At 36.7% G+C, this 24,170-nt stretch overlaps 1 protein-coding gene across 1 annotated transcript in view; it reads right to left on the minus strand.

The window, feature by feature from the left end:
• COL24A1 (collagen type XXIV alpha 1 chain) overlaps positions 1 to 24,170 on the minus strand; it is a 364,074-nt gene that overhangs the window by 131,251 nt on the left and 208,653 nt on the right. Inside the window, exons 25-30 of the mRNA XM_064279962.1 lie at positions 22,412 to 22,465; positions 21,178 to 21,231; positions 19,756 to 19,809; positions 1,322 to 1,375; positions 993 to 1,037; positions 827 to 871 (exon numbers count right to left, since the gene is read on the minus strand). Coding sequence (XP_064136032.1) covers positions 827 to 871; positions 993 to 1,037; positions 1,322 to 1,375; positions 19,756 to 19,809; positions 21,178 to 21,231; positions 22,412 to 22,465 — 306 coding nt within the window. The remainder of the gene's footprint in view (positions 1 to 826; positions 872 to 992; positions 1,038 to 1,321; positions 1,376 to 19,755; positions 19,810 to 21,177; positions 21,232 to 22,411; positions 22,466 to 24,170) is intronic.

A 24,170-nucleotide genomic window follows, 5' to 3' on the forward strand; every position in this document is an offset into this window, starting at 1 on the left:
AAAATATTTAGCATCATATAATCCTAGAAACTCCTAGAGCAGCACCCTGGGCAAGCAAGTGGCACACATAGCTCCACAATCCATGGGCCTAAAAACCACTCAAGTTGAGTTAAAAATAAACTACACAAGAAGCCTCAAAGAAGTTTCTTGTGTTAGTTTTACTATTGCCCACTATTTTATATCAATATGATAGCATGCCATTTTGTTTTGAAATGAGTTTTACAGAAAAATTAAATCATCATAACTAGGGTGAAGTACATTGAATATAAGAATATTTATACTATGACCTGCCAAGAGAAGGAACAAATCTGTCTTAGAAGAAGTACAACCAGAATGCTCCTTAGAAGCGAGGATGGTGAGACTTTGTCTCATGTACTTTGGACATGTTTTCAGGAGGGACCAGTCCTTGGAGAAGGACATCATGCTTGGTAAGGTAGAGGGTCAGTGAAAAAGACCCTCAATAAGATGGTTTGACACAGTGGCTGCAACAATGGGCTCAAACATAGCAATGATTGTGAGGATGGGGCAGGACTGAGCAGTGTTTCGTTCTGTTGTATATACAGTTGCTATAAGTCGGAACTGACTCAACAGCACCTAACAACAATAGGGTAAAGTAAAAATAACAATTATCACCACCAGTTTATAGATACATATAACCAGGCCCAGAATGGGTAATCAATTTGCCAAAATAAAACATGAAATGATGACCGAAGGAGGAAAAGAACTTGTATTCTCTTAGTCCAACATATTGAATATCAAACAATGGTTGTGCCAGAGGATAAAGTAAATAAAAAAATAATAAACCTGATTATTTTTCATTACTTACTGGTTTCCCTTGAGCTCCCCTCTCTCCAGGACTTCCAGTCTTACCCTATACAAAAAAACAAAATGCTTAGGTCAAGTATCCTCCTCCAAAAATATAGGTCACACAACAAGATAAACACAGCATATTTTAAAAGCTCGTGCTTAGTGTGAAATGGTTTCTTACTTACAATAAGACCATGAGGGCCTCTTTTTCCTTGATCTCCTTTTTCACCCTAACAAAGTATCAATATAAGATGAGTAGATAAGAATGTAAATTATAGTCTTACACATGATAGCATACACTCACATATAAAAATAAGGCATCAGGTATATGGTTCAACATTGAATGTAAAACATTTTTCTATGTGTAGTAAGAAATTTATATAGGTTTCATACCTGGAATAACAGAAAATTTAGAACCATACTTTTGTAAGGGAACATATCATTTTTTAAACAGGTAGGGCTTATGGGCTCAATAAAAGTTAATGGTGTATGAAATGATAAAACCAATGATTACCTTGGCACCTTGTACCCCTTGTTCCCCTGAGAAACCATCTGGCCCTCTTGGTCCCTAGACATGAAAAAAATATCTTGTTAATTTGAAATGTTCTATTTTACTATTGTGTGTCCTTGGAGATGAAGACGCTGTTCCCTTCTCTAGTTGACAAACTCCTTTGGGTTGTTTCTATGCCCTGATTACAAAAGAATACAGATGGATATATGGCTGAACCCATTTCTATGAGAAAATCAAGCCAGAGTTTTCAAGATTTAATGCCAAATAGTAAATCAAATGACCACAAAAACTGAGATGATTTAGTTGTTGAGGTGGTTAAAATACAAGTTTGTTATTTAGGTATTTGTTCACCTTATAATTTACTAAGCAGCCAGCCAGAATTTATTTTAAAAGCAATACTAAATCAACTTAAAATGGCTGGTTTGTTTGTACATCTGGTTTGCTTAAATATTGTATTTTTGGAATGGCACTCTTCTCTTCACATTATTAGAACATGAATGCTGATTACATTGTTATGTACCTCTTGACGATAATTAATGGGAAATGGTAGGGGCACAGAAATGGGAAGGAAAAGCTATTGGTAATATTCATGTAAATTTTAAAACTTCTTAGCCAATTTACTACCAATATCCATTTGGCAATTAGAGGAAACAAGCTGAAGCAGTAGTTGCAAAAGTCATTTCTATTAAAATGATAGTTTATGTCTCCCTGGCTAAATTGAACTTTTTTTGGAAGATCTTAAAGACTTTTTCAAAGGATTCAACTCAATTCTACAACCACTAGCTGAACGTTACTGTACAAAAGGCCCTGGGTTTGTATTATATGGATATAAAATTATAAGATAGCTCCCCCATTATGAATTCATAGAGTAATAAGGTAAACTACTCAAATGACTATAATGTAGGGTGAGGTAAGGCATGTCAAAGGCTAAAGGGATTCAAAAGAGGGATAGAGCCTTCTCACACGTTTTTAATGGGAATGTAGATATCATTTTGACAGTCGGAGATAACGCTCTCACACTTTTTCAAAATAGAAAGCACTCCAAATAGAGGGATAGTATGAGAAAAGGGTATAGAGCCTGGAAAGAAGATACTCAAAATCATAAGTAGTTTGCTTAGCAGAAACCCTGGTGGTGTGGTTAAGTGCTACAGCTGCTAACCAAAAGGTTGGCAGTTTGAATCCGCCAGGTGCTCCTTGGAAACTCTACGGGGTAGTTCTACTCTATCCTGTAGGGTTGCTATGAGCCAGAATCGACTTGATGGCAGTGGGTTTGTTTTTTTTGGTTTTAGTTTGTTTAGCTGGGCTAAACATGATTACATGAGATTAATAGTAAGAAATAAGTGTACAAAGGAAGACTTGGATTTAAAGGGTGAAGGACTAGAGTTTATATTTAAATTAGTTGGCAATGGGGAGCCACTGAAGATTTTATACAGGAAAGTGATACAAATCTCCCTGTATAAATGCTGATCCGGAGGAGCCCCTAAGCTCAGCATCTTCTTTTGTATCTTATCCGGGATCAGCTTTGCTTTAGTTTTACATCATTAAAACCTGATTAACTATAATAGAACTATCTCCCTGGGTAATCTTAGGTCAACCGTATCCTGTGATCCTATAGCACACATTCATAGAATTAAAGAGAAGACTTGCACTCCATAAGTATCTATAACTCTACTGGTTATATTACCCTTCTCTGAAGTTAAAGCAGTAGCTCCAGCTATACAATTTCTCAGTCTGTATTCACGGTACTTCATGATAAGTCCCCAACTTTCTTTTGTGCCTTATTTTAAAATAAAATACTGCAAAAATTAAGTTACAGCCTTACCGTATGGGCCTTCACTGTCAAGTTGAAGAGTATGGACTTAATAGATCACTAATTTTCAAAGTGTGTTGTTCATTCAACAAACATTTACTGAGTGACTACTACATACTAGACACTGTTTTAGGCCCAGAGGACATAGTAGGGAGATGAGTCAAATCCCTGACCTTGTAAACAAGCAAGTGAATATTTAAAATTAAATAAATGACAGTAGGTAGACAAGTGTAATAAAGAAAAATAAAGAAGTTTAAGGGACTAGAAGGTGTCCAAGAAGGGGAACCCTATTTTACATAAGGTGTACTCAGGGGCCAGGTTTTTTATTGTACTATAGATGAAGGTTTACAGAACAAACTAGTTTCTCATTAAACAGTACGCATTGTTTTATGACATTGCATGTCAACACTCTCCCTTCTCAACTTTGGGTTCCCTATTACCAGCTTTCCTGTTCCCTCCTGCCTCTTAGTCCTTGCCCCTGGGCTGGTGTGCCCCTTTAGTCTAAAATTGTTTTATGGGTCTGTTCAATCTTTGGCTGAAGGGCGAACCTCAGGAGTGACTTCATTACTGACCTGAAAGGGTATCTGGGGGCCGTACTCTCAGGGTTTCTCCAGTCTCTGTCAGGTCAGCAAGTCTGGTCTTTCTTTTTGAGTTAGAATTTTGTTCTACATCTTTCTCCAGCTCTGTCCAGGACCCTCTATTGTGATCCCTGTCAGAGCAGTCAGTGATGGTAGCCAGGCACCATGTAGTTGTACCAGACTCAGTCAGGTGGACGCTGTGGTACATGTGACCCGTTAGTCCTTTGGACTAATCTTTCCCTTGCATCTTTAGTTTTCTTCATTTTTCCTTGCTCCCAAAGGGGTGAGACCAGAGGAGTATCCTAGATGGCCACTCGTAGACTTTTAAGACCTCAGGGGCCAGATTTTGCAAGGCCTTGAAGGCTACCATTAAAACTTCAGATTTTATTTTAGGTGGTGGGAAGCCATCTAGAAGGTTTTAAGTAGGAGGATGGGAGATTTTGAATAGGAGAATGATTTGGTCAGGTGTACATTTTAAAAGAACAAACACTCTTGTTTCTGTGCCAGATGGTGAGGAAAGTACTGGTGGAAACAAGAAGACCATTTGGGAGACTACTGCAGTAGTATAGGTAAGACATAATTTGGATTATAATTAAGTGGTTTGGATTAGGGTAAGAGTGATGGGGGATGTGAAGATTAAATTTGAAATATTTTGATGTGAGGTGCAAGAGGAAGAGTAATCAATGTCTCCTGAGTTTTTAGCTTGAGCAATTTGGTGAGTGCCAGTGTCCTTTATTAATGTGAGTAATATTGGAAAAGGAACAGGTCGGTGGTGGAAACTGTTTTGGACATGTCAAATTTGAGTTGCCTATTGGTCATGCAGTGGTTAAACTCCTGGCAAAACTGAAAGGTTGGTGGTCAAACCTACCAGTGTTCCATGGAAGAAAGATGTGGCAGTCTGCTTCCATAAAGATTACAGCCTTGAAAACCCAGTGGGACAGTTCTACTAGATCCTACAGAGTTATCTTGAGTTGGAATTGATTTGACCGCAATAGTTCTGGTTTTAGTATTAAAAATACAAGTAAAGATGTGGAGTAGATTGTTGAATATATGAGTGTGGTGTTTAGGGCAGACGTTAGGTCTTTAATTTGGGAGTCATCAGGAACAGATGGTATTTAAAGCCACATGACTAAATGAGATCACTTAGGGACGTGTGTAGGTAAAGAAGAAAAGAGATTTGAGGACTGAGGCCAGGACACATCGAAGTTTAGAGGTTGGAAAGTGAGGAAACCAAAAAAAAAAAAAACAACCAAACCCAGTGCTGTTGAGTCAATTCCAACTCATAGAGACCCTATAGGACAGAGTAGAACTGCCCCATAGAGTTTACAAGGAGAGCCCGGTGGATTCGAACTCCAACCTTTTGGTTGGCAGCTGTAGCACTTAATCACTACACCATGAGGGTTTCCGCAAAGGAAAATGAGAAGTGACCAGTGAGCAGCTTCCACAAAGTATGAGAAGTAAAGACTAACGAGGGTGGGGTTCAGAGACAACAAGAAGCTAGGGAGTAGAGTGAGCAAGTAGAAATAATTCCTTTAATGAGTTTTGTTAGAAAGGAGCAAAAGTGGAGTGGAAGTTGGAGGAAGGGGTGTGGTTGGTGGAATCTGTTTTGAAGATAGGTGATGTTACAGTACTTTTGTATTCTGATGATAATGATTTAAAAAAGAGGGAGCAATTCATTATGCTGGAAAGGGAAGGGACTTAGGGGATACGAACTAGGGCATAAGTGGAAAGGTTGGATTTAGACTGTAAAACAAACAGTATCTTCATTGTAACAGGAGGGGAGGAAGTAGGATAAAAGTCCATTGGTGTTATATGAAAACGAAAGGATTTTGGAAACACTGGGTTAAATAAGCTTCTTCAAAACAATAATAGCTAAAATTTCTTGAATTCTTACTATGTTCCAGGATTGTGCCACATGCTTTATATGTAGGATTTTATTTAATCCTACAAAATCCCAATGAAGTAGGTATTATGATCATTCACATTTACAGTGGAGAAAACTAAGGATAAAAAAATTCACCCAAGGTGACAGAGCTTTGGTTTACAGGAACATTCAAAGTAAAGCATTTACTTTAAAGGAGCACTTTAATGTGATAATATAAATGTGACTCTCCAAGAGGCTTGTAAAATGAGTGCCTCACAAATTTATTTGATCACAGTATCATTTTAAAACCGGTGCTCTACAGAGTACACTTGAAGAAAGCTTGTAATGGAACATAGAAAGTCACTGAAGGTTTTTGAATAGGAACATCATATATTTACATCTGAGTTTGGAAAAATTAATCCAGCAATAACATGAAGAATGGATTAGGCTGTTAAAACAGATGGTAGAAGGCTAGGCTAGTAGAGGAATCTATGTGAGAAAAAAGAACGTGGCAGTGGGAATGGAAAGGATGGAGCTGAGTGATTTGAGAGATGTGGAGGGAGACTCAATCTTACTGGGCTATTAATTAAATGAAGTTGAAAAAGAACAATGATTAAAAGATTACTTTGTATTTTTAAGTGTGGAGGTTCTTCAGGACCTTGCTCTAATAATAACCCTTATCTTAAACATTCAGCAGCCCATTTCAATTCTCTTTATCTGACGCCTTCGATGCTTTCTTTTCCTCTTCCTGCCCTGTAAGAAAACACTTGCCTTAAAGGTTTTGGAGTAATAAAAGAAGGCTACAGTGTTTAAAAAGGAATGAGTGGTCTGGTTTCAGGGGACATCTAAGACAACTGGCATAATAAAATCTATTATGAAAACATTCTGCATTCCACTTTGAAGTGTGGCGCCTGGGGTCTTAAACGCTAGCAAGCGGCCATCTAAGATGCATCAATGAGTCTCAACCCACCTGGATCAAAGGAAAATGAAGAACACCAAGTACATAAGGTAATTACGACCCCAAGAGACGGAAAGGGCTACGTGAACTAGAGACTACGTCATCCTGAGACCAGGAGAACTAGATGGTGCCCAGCCACCACTGATGACTACCCTGACAGGGAACACAACAGAGAACCCCTGAGGGAGCAGGAAAACAGTGGGATGCAGATCCAAAATTCTCCTAAAAAGACCAGACTTAATGGTCTGACTGAGACTAGAAGGACCCCAGCGGTTATGGTCCCCAAACCTTCTGTAGGCCCAGGACAGGAACCATTCCCGAAGCCAACTCGTCAGACATGGATTGGACTGGACAATGGGTTGGAGAGAGATGCTGATGAGGAGTGAGCTACTTGCATCAGGTGGACACTTGAGACTATGCTGGCATCTCCTAACTGGAAGGGAGATGGGAGGGTAGAGGGGGTTAGAACCTGGCAAAATGGTCACGAAAAGAGAGACTGGAAGGAGGGAGTGGGCTGTCTCATTAGGTGGAGAGTAATGGGGAGTATGTAGTAAGGTGTATATACATTTTTGTGTGAGAAACTGACTTGATTTGTAAACTTTCACTTAAAGCACACTAAAATTAAAAAAACAAAAAGGAATGAGTGGTCAACATTCTAAAGTATTACAGAGACCAAGTATGATCTAGAATGAGAGAAAATATGCCCACTGGTAACTAAAGAACCCCTCTGCAATCTGAAATTTCCATAAGTCTTTATTTGAGATTTTGTTACTGAGTAACTGGTAGAACGATGGCAGCTTTAATAGGAAAAAAAAAAGAAAGAAATATAAGTTTGTATAGGGTGGAAGGGGAGGGTTGACAGAAGATAACAAGTTTAGATGGTAAGTCACACTGAGACAAAAATCTCCAAGGTTAGTGACAGATATTTAGAAGTCACTCCAGCTAAGTTTAAATGGTAGCAGCCATAAGGATAAAGCATCAAAAGCCCCTCAGACTCACAGCTGTAAATTTAGAAGATTTTAAAAAGTGCTTTTGATCCAAAGATTTCAAATACGTTTCATTTCTTGGACCAAATCACATTAAGTGGTTGCCACAGAAGGAAAGATGCATAATTAATAGTTCCTGTCATGGCACATAAATCATGTACTGCCATGGCTGAACTAGTCCAAACCCCCCAAACTAGCCCAGGTTCCAGAAACTGAGCCTTCAAATGTTAAGTTGATTGTCTGACTCACATGATGTCTAAATGTTCAAAGACACTGAACTGTGCTTTAAGTTTATAACATTTTTCAAATGTTGAAAAGGAAAGGTTAATCCTGTGAGCTAGTGAATTCAGCCTGGAAAAGAGGACCTATCATTTGGAAGAGGTTTACGTAATGAATATTCAAACCTTTGCTTTAACAGCGTCTGTAAATTTCATGTCAATGTTGGTTGCAGAAGCAATTGCTTGGGTTAAAAAGGAGCATCAATGGTGTATGTGCTCGCTTTGACTCCCGAGACAAAATAAGCTTTAAGTTCTAAGAAAGTTAGACAAGTAGCATTACAATACACTCCTAAATGGGCAAAAAGTTATTTTCTTAATACGTGCTTTAAACTATCTTATTTCCTAAGAAGCTCTTGGGTATCATATGCTGGGCAAAATAGGAAATCTACTCTTTGCTTTATTCCCTTTTAGGAAAGTTAAAATTGGCTTCACCGAGTGGCTATTGGTAGCTTCTCAGAGCTGGAGTAAATGTTTGACAATTTAGTTATATAAAATAAGCAAGTTTTGTAGTTAGTTACTTGGCTTGTAGGCAATAATCTTAAAAAGTTAACCAAATTCAGGAATAATTAATTTAACCCTAAATGCATTAGATGATATGATATAGAACCACTACTTCATATAAACACTAAAATTAAAAAAAAAAATTAACTAGAATATTAACATAAACTGCACATTAGTTTTTTTAGGAAAACTTCTGTGAGAACTCCAAGCCCATCTCTATGACCCTTGTAATCAATGTTAATCAGGTATTTTTGAATGAGAGAAACAGCACTTATTCATTGAACAGATGGCTTTTTAATTTGGACTCAGAATATTTGTACTTCCTTTTAACCGTTACTCTCTGTTAAATATATCCTTTGCTTGACTTCTATATTAATTTTAAATCACTCAGATGCCTAACTAATTATGCCTAGCAGTCTTTTGTGGTCCTGGTTTATATAGCTGGGAGAAAAAAAAAAAAGTTTCATTAAACAAAAAATAATACTATTAGTGGTTTCGGTGAAAAATTTTTTGATCCTCTTCTGTTAAAAGCTTTATTTCAGGAGAAGAAATTACAGAGGAAGCTCTTCCCTATCACTTGGAATGTTCCAGGCATTACTAACATTGAACATAAATGCAAATACTGACTGCTGCTTCCTCAATATGGTATATATTTCCTTTAAATGGTCAAGAATTTAGAATTTATATAGTCCAATCCATTTTACAGGGGCCCTGGTGGCATAGTGGTTAAGAGCTTGGCTGCTAACCAAAAGGTTGGCAGTTCAAATCCACCAGCTGCCCCTTAGAAACCTTGTGGGGAAGTTCTGCTCTGTCCTATAGGGTCACTGAGTTGGAATAGACTCCACAGCAAAGAGTTTTTCAGTTTGATTCATTTTATAAAGAGCTCTGGTGGCACAGTGCTTAAGCACTTGGCTGCTAACCAAAAGATTGGTGGTTGGAACACACCAGCTGCTCTGCAGGAGAAAGATGAGGCAGTCTGCTTCTGTAAAGATTTACAGTCTTGGAAACCCAATGGGGCAGTTCTACTCTGTCCTATGGGGTTGCTATGAGTCAGAACTAATGGCAATATATTTGGCTTTTTTGGTTTTTATTCATTTTATATCTTCCATAGAAAATCTCAAAGCATTAGATATTTCTAATAGTCATTTCAATCTTTTTTTTCTTCCAGTTTAAACCTTAAGCAGCATGCTCACAGTAAAATAGTTATTCAGTTGTATGCCTCTGCACTATTCCTCTAGAGAATGAGCACGTAACCTAAAGGTGTCTCATGAACAAAGGCCCAATTCATGGCCAAGAAAGGAGACAAAGAAGTTAACTTTGCTCTGTGTGCCTTCTCTCCTGTTCAGGTAGCTGGATATGGAAGTATGCAATGGAGAGAGATCAAGGAATCAGTTACCTAGCCCCAAAGAGTTAAATCTGACCATGAGGGGCAATGCTGAAACTGTGCTGATTCTTTCTAGTACTGCAGTGGAGAACCTGCTAGCCTATCTTACCTATAAAAAAAAAAAAAAAAAATTATACAAGGGACATAATTGCACATTAACTAGCTTTAGTTTATTAATTATATCATTTCACTTAAATAACTATTCATCAGACAAACTTGTCAAGTGGAACAAAGCTTAAAGTACGTGGGTTAAATAAAAATACTTAAATTTATGCCAAGTCTCCTATCTAAGAATCTCAGACTATAAGGATGATGTATTCAGTCAATCTAAGTATCAACTTTTTCAGCTATATAAGAAGTAGTATTATACAACCTTCACAAAGCAGGTTAGAAAAAATATTCTTTTTTTTTTATTAACTTTTATTGAGCTTCATGTGAACGTTTACAAATCAAGTCAAACTGTCACATATAAGTTTATATACACCTTACTCCTTACTCCCACTTGCTCTCCCCCTAATGAGTCAGCCCTTCCAGTCTCTCGTGACAATTTTGCCAGCTTCCAACTCTCTCTATCCTCCCATCCCTCCTCCAGACAGGAGATGCCAACACAGTCTCAAGTGTCCACCTGATACAAATAGCTCACTCTTCATCAGCATCTCTCTCCTACCCACTGTCCAGTCCCTTTCACTTCCGATGAGTTGTCTTCGGGAATGGTTCCTGTCCTGGGCCAACAGAAGGTTTGGGGACCATGACTGCCGGGATTCCTCTAGTCTCAGTCAGACCATTAAGTCTGGTCTTTTTGTGAGAATTTGGGGTCTGCATCCCACTGATCTCCTGTTCCCTCAGGGGTTCTCTGTTGTGCTCCCTGTCAGGGCAGTCATCGGTTGTGGCTGGGCACCAACTAGTTCTTCTGGTCTCAGGATGATGTAAGTCTCCGGTTCATGTGGCCCTTTCTGTCTCTTAGGCTCTTAGTTATCGTGTGACCTTGGTGTTCTTCATTCTCCTTTGCTCCAGGTGGGTTGAGACCAATTGATGCATCTTAGATGGCCGCTTGTTAGCATTTAAGACCCCAGATGCCACATTTCCAAGTGGGATGCAGAATGTTTTCATAATAGAATTATTTCGCCAATTAACTTAGAAGTCCCCTTAAACCATGGTCCCCAAACCCCCGCCCTTGCTCCGCTGACCTCTGAAGCATTCAGTTTATCCCGGAAACTTCTTTCCTTTTGGTCCAGTCCAGTTGAGCTGACCTTCCATGTATTGAGTATTGTCCTTCCCTTCACCTAAAGCAGTTCTTATCTACTAACTCATCAGTAAAAAACCTTCTCCCACCCTCCCTCCCTCCCCTCCGCCTTGTAACCACAAAAGTTTGTGTTCTTCTCAGTTTATACTATTTCTCAAGATCTTATAATAGTGGTCTTACACAATATTTGTCCTTTTGCCTCTGACTAATTTCCCTCAGCATAATGCCTTCCAGGTTCCTCCATGTTATGAAATGTTTCACAGATTCATCACTGTTCTTTATTGATGCGTAGTATTCCATTGTGTGAATATACCATAATTTATTTAACCATTCATCCATTGATGGACACCTTGGTTGCTTCCAGCTTTTTGCTATTGTAAACAGAGCTGCAATAAACATGGGTGTGCATATAACTGTTTGTGTGAAGGCTCTTATTTCTCTAGGGTAGATTCCAAGGAGTAGGATTTCTGGGTTGTATGGTAGTTCTATTTCTCTCTAAGATAACGCCAGATAGATTTCCAAAGTGGTTGTACCATTGTACATTCCCACCAGCAGTGTATGAGTTCCAATCTCTCCGCAGCCTCTCCAACATTTATTATTTTGTGTTTTTTTGGATTAATGCCAGCCTTGTTGGAATGAGATGGAATCTCATCATAGTTTTAATTTGCATTTCTCTAATGGCTAATGATCGAGAGCATTTTCTCATGTATCTGTTAGCTGTCTGAATATCTTCTTTAGTGAAGTGCGTGTTCATATCCTTTGCCCATTTCTTGATTGGGTTGTCTTTTTGTGGTTGAGTTTTGACAGAATCATAGATTTTAGAGATCAGGCGCTGGTCGGAGATGTCATAGCTGAAAATTCTTTCCCAGTCTGTAGGTGGTCTTTTTACTCTTTTGGTGAAGTCTTTAGATGAGTATAGGTGTTTGATTTTTAGGAGCTCCCAGTTATCTGGTTTCTCTTCGTCATTTTTGGTAATGTTTTGTATTCTGTTTATGTCTTGTATTAGGGCTCCTAAGGTTGTCCCTATTTTTTCTTCCATGATCTTTATCGTTTTAGTCTTTATGTTTAGGTCTTTGATCTACTTGGAGTTAGTTTTTGTGCATAGTGTGAGGTATGGGTCCTGTTTCATTTTTTTGCAAATGGATATCCAGTTATGCCAGCATCATTTGTTAAAAAGACTATCTAGAAAAAATATTCTTGATGCTAAGTTAAAGTAGTTTCCTGGTGCCAGGTATTATTACTTATCTGTGTTTTTCCTATCCTCTAGGAAAGTGTCAATATTGCACAACACTTCTTCAAAAGCCACTAGACTGTAAATCATTAAACTATAAAATCATGTGGCCTAGATCTATGGGGTAGTAATCTTGAATATTCGTGGTGCTAGTAGAGTTTTTGGAATTGTAAAAAATCAATTAAATGTTGGTTGGAGGGATGGCAGATGGGTGAATGGGAGGGGAGGTAGATGGTCAGGCAGAATCCTCTGGGAATGGTCCTATCATACATGATGCTCATATAGCCATTTGTTAACAGTATAAATCATGGGCAGAACAGTAAGGGTGTATGAGCCTTCGTTTCATAATGATAGTTCTCTTAACGGGATAATGATACTGTGGTCTTAAGTGCTGATGTGCCTAGGGCAGACCTTCCTTTCCAGCGTACTATAACACATTTGTGTGTAGCAAAGGGTTTGGAGGTATATTGGAAGTATCAAACCCCATAGCCTTTGGGGTGGCAGGGCAGGGCTGAGGCACAGGAATCCCCAGCCAGGTACCTTATTCATCTATCTCACTGGACTAGACACATATTCTTATTATTTTGTGAATTAAAAATGTCTTGAAGGACTGGCCTAAGGTATTGGGATCACATCTGCAGTGGGAGATGGTTTGGAGAGAAAAAAGAGTAGAGGTAGGTGGCTACTGCAATGAAACTTCCTAATACTATATTCTTTCTCAAGCGTTCTGGTCTTTAGTTATTTTTTGCAATACCAATGTTCATCAATTGCCTGAAATACTTTCTGGTAAAGAAAGCCCTTTTATCTTATCTAGAAATTCAGGTTGCCTTGTTTAGAAAGTATTGGTGAAATTTCAAATAATTATGAGGAGCCATTTTGGGAAAAAATAAGTAAAATGTATTTGGAGGATGAGAGGAAAGGGAAAATAAATGCTTGGGGAGGTGGGAGTTGAAGACAAAGTGGCATTTCAGGAAAGAGAAATCAACAGGGATCACGGGGAGGTTAGAAAACTGCATAACAAATGAATTTTCCATATGGTTTAAGAGATAGAACAAGTTGTTGAGCAGGAGATCTTGCTTGGGTGAATGGCTTTTGCCTGATTAATCAATCACACCTCAATTATTAACTTAACAAAAAGCACAAGTAAGTACTACTTCTTTTTTTTCTCCTGTCACAAAAGTTTCCCACCATGACTAATACGAAGTTGAGTAAATACCTTTGACCTCAGCAAGTACTGAATGCTGGCAGGGTCCAGACCACTAAGTGACAGTTTGGGTCCAGATCATCTACCTTTTTTTTTCAAATTTTTTTATTATTGCTTTTAACCTCATTTGAGCTAAAATATATGGAGCCATCAGTATTATTTACACAATGTAAATCCACAATCCAGTAAGGAAAATAGTTTTTCAGAAAAGAAATAATGAAGACGAATTTGCTCTTTTTCTTTAATCTTCACCTAAAACACAGGATATAAAATCAAACTCATTATTCCAAACTGGGCACCCATAACGCTCCTCTCCCATTCACCAACTGGAAAGTTGCAGTGTTTTTTTTTAACCATTGTTACAGACTATATTTTAAAATTGTATAAACATTTTATTCACTGCTCTAAAATTTAACTCAAGGTAATGTCAAAGTAGAAAAGAGAATTCTTAAAGCCTATATATTCAAATTAATAAGGAAAAATACCCTTAATACCTATTCCATGTGGTTTGGAATAAACATAGGCTTTAGAGTCAGACATATTGAAGTTTTGCCATTTTACTGTGCACCTTTAGGCCATACACTTAAACTCTCTGAGTCCTGGTTTCCTCAACTATAACATCTAAGATATTATTTCCACCTCTTTGGGTAGTTTTGAGCATTAGGTAGATCATATATGTAAAAAGCCTGGGATATGACAGGCATTCGGTTAACTGTGGTTTTATTTATTATTTTTTAAAAGGGTTTATTTATTTTTAAAATAATTTTTATTGTGCTTTAAGTGAAAGTTTACAAATCAAGTCAGTCTCTCACACAAAAACCCATATACCCCTTGCTACACACTCCCAATTACTCTCCCCCTAATAAGACAGCCCACTCTCTCCCTCCACTCTCTCTTTTTGTGTCCATTTCACCAGCTTCTAACACCCTCCACCCTCTCATCTCCCCTCCAGGCAGGAGATGCCAACATAGTCTCAAGTGTCTACCTGATCCAAGAATCATCCCTCTCCAACCCATTGTCCAGTCCAATCCATGTCTGAAGAGTTGGCTTCGGGAATGGTTCCTGTCCTGGGCCAACAGAAGGTCTGGGGGCCATGACCACTGGGATCCTTCTACTCTGTCAGACCATTAAGTCTGGTCTTATGAGAATTTTGGGTCTGCATCCCACTGCTCTCCTGCTCCCTCAGGGGTTCTCTGTTGTGTTCCTGTCAGGGTAGTCATCGGTTGTAGCCAGGCACCATCTAGTTCTTCTGGTCTCAGGATGATGTAGACTCTGGTTCATGTGGCCTTTTCTGTCTCTTGGGCTCATAATCGCCTTGTGTCCTTGGTGTTCTTCATTCTCCTTTGATCCAGGTGGGTTGAGACCAATTGATGCATCTTAAATGGCTACTTGCTAGCGTTTAAGACCCCAGATGCCACTCTTCAAAGTGGGATGCAGAATGATTTCTTAATAGATTTTATTATGCCAATTGACTTAGATGTCCCCTGAAACCATGGTCCCCAGACCCCTGCCCCTGCTACGCTGGCCTTTGAAGCATTCGGTTTATTCAGGAAACTTCTTTGCTTTTGGTTTAGTCCAATTGTGCTGACCTCCCCTGTATTGTGTGCTGTCTTTCCCTTCATCTAAAGTAGTTCTTATCTATTATCCAATTAGTGAATGCCCCTCTCCCACCCTCCTTCCCTCCCCACTCTCATAGCCACAAAAGAATGTTTTCTTCTCAGTTTAAACTATTTCTCAAGTTCTTATAATAGTGGTCTTATACAATATTTGTCCTTTTGCAACTGACTAATTGCACTCAGCATAATGCCTTCCAGGTTCCTCTATGTTATGAAATGTTTCACAGATTCCTCACTGTTCCTTATCGAAGAGTAGTATTCCATTGTGTGAATATACCATAACTTATTTATCCATTCATCCATTGATGGGCACCTTGGTTGCTCCCATCTTTTTTGCTATTGTAAACAGTGCTGCAATAAACATGGGTGTGCATATATCTGTTCGTGTAAAGGCTCTTATTTCTTTAGGATATATTCCAAGGAGTGGGATTGCTGGATCGTATGGTAGTTCAATTTCTAGCTTTTTAAGGAAGTGCCAAATTGATTTCCAAAGTGGTTGTACCATTTTACATTCCCACCAGCAATATAGAAGTGTTCCAATCTCTCCACAACCTCTCCAACATTTATTATTTTCTGTTTTTTGGATTAATGCCAGCCTTGTTGGAGTGAGATGGAATCTCATTGTAATTTTGATCTGCATTTCTCTAATGGCTAATGATCTTGAACATTTCCTCATATATCTGTTAGCTACCTGAATGCCTTCTTTAGTGAAGGGTCTATTCATATCTTTTTGCCCATTTTTTAATTGGGTTCTTTGTCTTTTTGCAGTGGAGTTTTTGCAGTATCATGAAGAATTTAGAGATCAGGCGCTGATCAGATATGTCATAGCTAAAAAATTTTTCCCAGTCTGTAGGTAGTCCTTTTACTCTTTTGGTGAAATCTTTGGATGAGCATAGGTGTTTGATTTTTAGGAGTTCCCAGTTATCTAATTTTTCTTCTACGTTCTTTATAATGTTTTATATACTGTTTGTGCCACGTATTAGGGCTCCTAACATTGTCCCGATTTTTTCTTCCATGATCTTTATTGTTTTAGACTTTATATTTAGGTCTTTGATCCATTTTGAGTTAGTTTTTGTGCATGAACTGAGGTATGGGTCTTATTTCATGTTTTTGCAGATGGATATCCAGTTATGACAGCACCATTTGTTAAAAAGACTGTCTTTTCCCCATTTAACTGTTTTGGGACCTTTGTCAAATATCAACTGCTCATATGTGCATGGATTTATGTCTGGATTCTCAATTCTGTTCCATTGGTCCATGTATCTGTTGTTGTACCAGTATCAGGCTGTTTTGACTACTGTGGCTGTATAATAGGTTCTAAAATCAGGTAAAGTAGGCCTCCCACTTTGTTCTTTTTCAGTAATGCCTTATTTATCCGGGGCCTCTTTCTCTTCCGTATGAAGTTGGTGATTTGTTTCTCCATCTCATTAAAGAATGTCGCTGGGGTTTGGATCAGAATTGCATTAAATGTATAGGTTGCTTTGGGTAGAATAGACATTTTTATAACGTTAAACCTCCCTATCCACGAGCAAGGTATGCTCTTTGACTTACGTAAGTCTGTCTTGGTTTCTTGCAGAAGTGTACTGTAGTTTTCTTTGTATAAGTCTTTTACATCTCTGGTAAGATTTATTCCTAAGTATTTTACCTTCTTGGGGGCTACTGTAAATGGCATTGATTTGGTGATTTCCTCTTTGATGTTCTTTTTGTTGGTGTAAAGGAATCCAACTGATTTTTGTGTGTTTATCTTGTATCCCGAAACTCTGCTGAACTCTTCTATTAGTTTCAGTAGTTTTCTGGAGGGTTCTTTAGGGTTTTCTGTGTATACGATCATGTCATCTGAAAATAGAGATACTTTTACTTCTTCCTTGCCAATCTGGGTACCTTTTATTTCTTTATCTAGCCTAATTGCTCTGGCTAGGACTTCCAGCACAATATTGAATAAGAGTGGTGACAAAGGGCATCCTTGTCTGGTTCCCAATCTCAATGGGAATTTTTCAGGCTCTCTCCATTTAGGGTGATGTTGGCTGTTGGCTTTGTATAAATGCCCTTTATTATGTTGAGGAATTTTCCTTCTATTCCTATTTTGCTGAGAGTTTTTATCATGAATGAGTGTTGAACTTTGTCAAATGCCTTTTCTGCATCAATTGATAAAATCATGTGATTCTTGTCTTTTGTTTTATTTATGTGGTAGATTACATTGTTTTTCTAATGTTGAACCATCCCTGCATACCTGGTATGAATCCCACTTGGTCATGGTGAATTATTTTTCTGATATGTTGTTGAATTCTATTGGCTAGAATTTTGTTGAGGATTTTTGCATCTAAGTTCATGAGGGATACAGGTCTATAATTTTTCTTTTCTTGTGGCATCTTTACCTGGTTTTGGTAACAGGGATATGGTGGCTTCACAGAATGAGTTGGGTAGTATTCCGTCCTTTTCTATGCTCTGAAATACCTTTAGTAGTAGTGGTAGAACTTCTTCTCTAAAAGTTTGGTAGAACTCTGCAGTGAAGCTGTCAGGACCAGGGCTTTTTTTTTGTGGGGAGTTTTTCGATTATCTTTTCAATCACTTCTTTTGTTATGGGTCTATTTAGTTGCTCTACCTCTGTTTGTGTTAGTTTAGGTAGGTAGTGTGTTCCTAGGAATTCATCCATTTCTTCTAGGTTTTCAAATTTGTTTGAGCATAGTTTTTCATAGTAATCTGATATGATTCTCTTAATTTCAGTTGGGTTTGTTGTAATATCGCCCCTCTCATTTCTTATTTGGGTTATTTGCTTTCTCTTCTGTTTCTCTTTTGTCAGTTTGGCCAGTGGTTTATCAATTTTGTTGTTTTTTTCAAAAAAACAGCTTTTAGTCTTGTTAATTCTTTCAATTTCATTTAGTTCAGCTCTAATTTTTATTATTTGTTTTCTTCTGGTGCCTGTGGGCTTCTTTTGTTGCTCTCTATTTGTTCAAGTTGTAGGGATAATTCTTTGATTTTGGCCCTTTCTTCTTTTTGGATATATGCAACAATTGATATAAATTGGTCTCTGAGCTTTTGCTGTGTCTCAAAGGTTCTGATAGAAAGTGTTTTCATTCTCATCGAATTCTCTCAATTTCGTTATTTCATCCTTAATATCTTCTATAATCCAGTCTTTTTTGAGCAGGGTATTGCTCAGTTTCCAAGTGTTTGATTTCTTTTCCCTGCTTTTCCTGTTATTGATTTCCACTTCTATGGCCTTATGGTCAGAGAAGATGCTTTGTAATATTTCAATGTTTTGGATTCTGCTAAGGCTTGCTTTATGACCTAATATGTGGTCTATTCTATAGAATGTTGCATGTGCACTGGAAAAGAAAGTATACTTGGTTGCTGTTGGGTGGAGTGTTCTGTACATGTCTATGAGCTCATGTTGGTTGATTGTGGCATTTAGATCTTCTATGTCTTTATTGAGCCTCTTTCTGGATGTCCTGATCTTCACCAAAAGTGGCGTGTTGAAGTCTCCTACTATTATTGTGGAGCTGTCTATCTCACTTTTCAGTGCTGATAGAGTTTATTTTATGTATCTTGTAGCCCTGTCATTGGGTGCATAAATATTTAATATGGTTATATCTTCTTGATGTATTGTCCCTTTAATCATTATATAGTGTCCTTCCTTATCCTTTATGATGGATTTAACTTTAAAGTCCATTTTGTCAGAAATTAATATTGCCACTCCTACTCTTTTTTGGTTGTTGTTTGCTTGATATATTTTTTTCCATCCTTTGAGTTTTAGTTTGTTTGCGTCTCTAAGTCTAAGGTATGTCTCTTGTAGGCAGCATATAGACAGATCTTGTTTTTTAATCCATTCTGCCACTCTCTGTCTCTTTATTGGTGCATTTAGTCCATTCACATTCAGGGTAATTATGAATAGGTATGAATTTAGTGCTATCATTTTGATGTCTTTTTTTGCGTGCTGTTGACAGTTTCTTTTTCCCACTTGATTTTATGTGCTGAGTAGATTTTCTTTATATATTATTGTCCTTTCCTCATATTTGTTGTTGTTGAATTTGTTTCTGCTGAGTCTGTATGTTTCCCTTGTATTTTATTTGGATGAGTAGGATAGTTTGTCTCCTTTGTGGTTACCTTATTATTTACCCCTATTTTTCTAAATTTAAAATTTTTATTTCTTTGTATCACTGTATCTTCTTTTCCATATGGAAGGTGTATGATTACATTTCTTAGTCCCTCTTTATTATTTTAATGTCATCTTCTAAAAAGATTTATTTTTTAAGAGACAACTTAAAGTGAGGAAGATTTTCATTCAATTATGTGTTCATAATGATTAGCCAATGATTATAACATCTCTGATTTATGATTAATAAACTCATCCTATATCTTTTTTTTATTTGGTCATCCTGTATCTCCTCATTCTACTTTTTATTGCTATTATTTTATCATGTTATTACCATTCCTCGCTATGTGAGTTTGTATGAGTAGAAAAGTAATTTACATAAAGATCTTCACATTCACAATTACCCTAAAGAATGGAACTGAAAGTTGGGAATAAGAAAGAATTCTATATGAGTTAGTGAAATTCACAGAAAATGAAATAGAGAAATGTGGTTTTATAAATACAAACAGTTATGAGTCATGAATCACATTTCAATTAACGCAGGTAGTTCATCTAATTTAATAAGTAATAAGGGGGGGGACCCAACAATATCCAAGCACAAGGCTAGAATGTATGCTACTGTCTTTGTTGAATACTTATAATTCCTTATGAAGATTTTTTGAGGTTAATGTACTTTGTACATTAGATTACTTACTCTTCTTCCTTTCGGACCTCGATTCCCAGGTGGTCCTCTTGCCCCCACATGACCCTACATGTTAAAAGTTTTACAATCAGTTATAAAATTAAAGGAATGTTACAGCATGGTAGTCACAGTCTTTTTTTTATGACATGTAATTATCTTTGGGAATTCTTAAAATTGATTTGTCTCTTAAAAATACATTTTAATTATCAAACAAATACCATACCTTCCTTCCTCAATATTCTGCTTTTGATGTATTCTGTTACTTGGAGAAATATCATTTCTCTGTGTTTACCAAAGAACAGGAGGCTTTTAATATTCACTGAGCAAGTAAGCTTTAGGAAGAACATGGCATGATAGTGGGGGAAGAAGATACCCACTTAGCCAGTGAATGCTACATCAGTCTAGTCCACCTAAGAAGCAAATGGTTAGCTCTGAAAATATATCTTTCCCATTATTCTAGATATTTGTGACATCACATCACATAAGAATAGGTTTTTTTTTATGATACCATGGCAGTACCACAAAATATTCCAAAGTTAACATGCCATAAAAGTAGCCTAAAATGAAGAGTAAGTTGCTATTTATTATTAAGTCAATTCTAATGAATTATTATTATTATTTTGCTTACAGTCTTCAATAAAAACTGAATTGGAAAATAAAATTTATTCATTTATGTAACATTAGGTAGATAAAAAATGAGTGAACTTTCATAGGATTTGGAATTTATTTTATTCTTTTATGTGAGTAAACAGGTTGGCAACTGTGCCCTAGACCAGTTTTCCTAATTTTAAGAAGCCAACAACACACTCATGAATATATTAGAAAATCAGGCTTATTTTCAAAACAGAATCTTCATAAACCTTAGCATGAACAATTTCTGGTAAGAATGGTCCTGCTCTGGAAGCTTAAAGGCTGACCTTTTTCACGTTTAAGATCACAATAACTGTCAAATTTTAGCAGGCAAAATTTATCTGTTTAGCTGTAAGTTTTCATTATCTTTCCATAAAAAATGGAGTATTTTCAAAACCTAATTTTATTTAATAAAGGTATATTTCCTATGAATTTTGTCTGGTTGTTTGAAAATTTCTAAGAAAAATATGTTGGAATTTATGCTTGTGACTTTGCTTATCAAATTGGTCTTGCTTCTGATCTTGATTACTGACCCTGTTCTCTTATATGTGGTTATTCAAAATAAAGATTTAACATGTGAAATTTTTAGTTTTAGGCTTCAGAATTAAAACTGGTTGTATTAGAAGTTAGCAATAAATAATATGGCAAGTAGAGGGGAAGAACTTCAAGATATCATGAAATATTCTACCAGTTTACACATAACTTATTTTCATAAAAACAAAAAACATAACACAATGGAAGTGGCGGATTTAAACTTTAAAAGTACATTCTAGAAAAAAATCACAAGGTCTTTTCTGTACTTACAGGTAATCCTAGTGGACCCATGGGTCCTGGAATCCCAGGAGGTCCTGGATATCCCTATATTTTAAGTGAAAATATGAAAGGCATAAAACTTTCATCATGTCTAGTTAGTTTCTTTGAAGGCAAACAAGTGAACTATAAATAGTAATAAAAAGTGATAATTTGAAAAGATCTCTGTATCATATACAAGATATAAGAGGCCATGAGGGGTGTTCTGAAGATAGACTATAGAAATCAAATATATGTTTACACAGAAGCTATGTATCCATTTATTAGAAGGCTTTTACCTAGAAAATAAAATTGCTAGGCAGAATCATGTATTTTAGCCTATTGAGAAGAGAAAATTCATCTCTTCTTTCTGTAGGCTGTTATGATATACATGGATATATGTTATGTAGATTATGGTAATTTACCATATCATTTTCGAATAGGTCAGGGAATTGTATAATTTAGGAAAGTGGATGTGTCCAAATAATCTGGTATGTCAAATTTTAGAAGAAGCACAACATTTTATGGTATTAGCACTGATTCAGAGAATCTCTTAGGCAGTGACTATTCTTGAAATTAATTAACCTTGCAGGTGTGCTAAATTTTCTAGCTGATAGCAATTGAAGAAATCTTAAAAATAATCTTATAAAACATTTCTAATAATACGGAAGTTAAAATTAAAGACTATCCTGATAAAATGATTTGTAGTCATTATCATGTGCCACAAGACCATAATACATTTTCTGAAAGCAAGATTCCTTTATTGGTAGTAGCCATTTGTTCTACTTCCTACCATATTTAGAAATTGCTTAATAAAAAAATACAACTCAGATATAAAATTTGCAGCTATTACTATCCTAAGATATAAGAGAATAAGATGAGTTCTGAGCTTTCATATGTTAAAGAATCACATCACACAAGTTCATGGAAGAGTGGCAATGGTGATATATGCCATATTGGCTATAAGCTCTGGAAGAATAAATAGAATCCTAATTGAATTTTCTTCTTTTTATGGTGGTTTAATTCTTCTCTTAAAACTATAAAATCATTTGACTAAACCATCTAATTTGCAAGATTTTTAGTGCCACACAACATCCTGAAAGGTAAACTCTTTTGAGAAGAGAATTCTAATAGAAATTTACTATAAAATAACACTTTACACATACTTAAATTCCAGTCAAGGAAATTCCACCCCTGGAATACTTTATTAGGCTTTGGTAACATACTTTTCAAATCACTAAGCTCTTACCATAACACCTTTTTGCCCCTGGGGACCCAGTGGGCCTGGACTTCCACGCTGTCCCTTTTAAAATAACAAAGAAAAAAGAGAAACATTGAAGTGAGTTGGTGTAGTTATAACTTATTTTAGCCTACACAGGAAAACTATCATACCTTACATGTATATCTCAGCTTCCAATCATTTTTTAATTTATGAATTGGGCATTTTTACCCTAAAATTGCTAGAATTTTAATACAACAGAAATCTTGTTAAGATGTTTTTCATGGGATAAAAAGCCAAAAGTCTTATTAAAATGAAGGAAACAGAACTTATAGATAAATGATCAAGACTTAAAATTGAATATACATTATATGCTAAAGTTTTATAAGGAGAAAATTCTGACAATTTATGAGACATTCAAAATATGAAAGGAGTAAAAACATCAAAGTATACTGTAAAAATTAACTATTTAATCTGTGTAACAAAACTATTTCTGTAATCTCTCTACCACAATTAAGTGTCACAGAAGTAATTTTGGAGACTCATGATAATCAAATCTGCCATAGCAGATTGAAAGAACTAAATTGATTCATATTAAAATTCCCTGGATTGTGAAAACCTTAGTGTAGAAGATTTGACCAAGAACACGAGTAACTAAATCAGGACAGAAAAAACTAAAACTATCTAATTTTTTAATCTGAACTTGTAATATATTTTGTTATATTGTTAATAAAAAATCAGTAAGTATATATTAAGCATTTTCAATGTACTAAATGAGAATTATGATATATAAAAGAAACTTGACTTAGATTCTGCTCACAAGTAATTCTATAAAATCAAAAAACCAAACTCAGTGCCGTCAAGTTGATTCTGACTTATAGGGTCGCTATGAGTCGCAATTGACTCGACGGCAATGGGTTTAAGTAATTCTACAGACCATGTTAACAAAGATGAAACAATGAGAGGATGATTGTACTTATTCTAAATCCAGCAGGGAAGAAATCAAGAAGAATTAGAAGAGCCTGAGGAGACTTCATGGAGAAGATGAGAATTCAGTTTAGTGTTATAGTTTGGGTTTGAATAAACAGAAGGAAGGGAGTGCATACTCTAAACTAGGAAATGGTAAGAATGGGAATGCTGTTGTCGTTATGTGCTATTGGGTTAGTTCAGACTCATAGTGACTCTATAGAAAAGAGGAGAACTGCCCTATATGGTTTCCAAGGAGCTGCTGGTGGATTTGAACTGCCAACCTTTTGGTTTGGAGCCATAGCTCTTAACCACTGTACCACCCTATGACAAGTATATAATATATAGACGGGCGACAAGGAAGATGTATACTATAAAATATTAGAGAATTTGCCAAGTGAAAACCCTGGTGGAGTAGTGATTAAGTGCTATGGCTGCTAACCAAAGGGTCAGCAGTTTGAATCTGCCAGGCGCTCCTTGGAAACTCTATGGGGCAGTTCTACTCTGTCCCGTAGGGTCACTATGAGTCGGAATTGACTCAACGACACTGGGTTTGGTTTGGTTTTTTGCCAAATAAGTTGATTAAGCCAAAATTGTGTAGTGTCTTGATAGCAAAGTAGAGGAGTTCAAGTTCAGAGGATTGACAATAGGGAGCCAATGAAGGTTTTTCAATATGTTTCATCATCATGACCCATCAAAATTTGTGTACTAGTATAATAGTAGGATGGATTAGAGGATAAAGAGGGAAAGAGTAGAAAACATATGGCAAATGGTAGATGTAGGCATAATATGATGAGGGTATGTCTGAGGAGGTGGCTTTTGA

This window comes from Loxodonta africana, chromosome 3, assembly GCF_030014295.1.
Source record: "Loxodonta africana isolate mLoxAfr1 chromosome 3, mLoxAfr1.hap2, whole genome shotgun sequence".
Taxonomy (NCBI): Eukaryota; Metazoa; Chordata; class Mammalia; order Proboscidea; family Elephantidae; genus Loxodonta; species Loxodonta africana.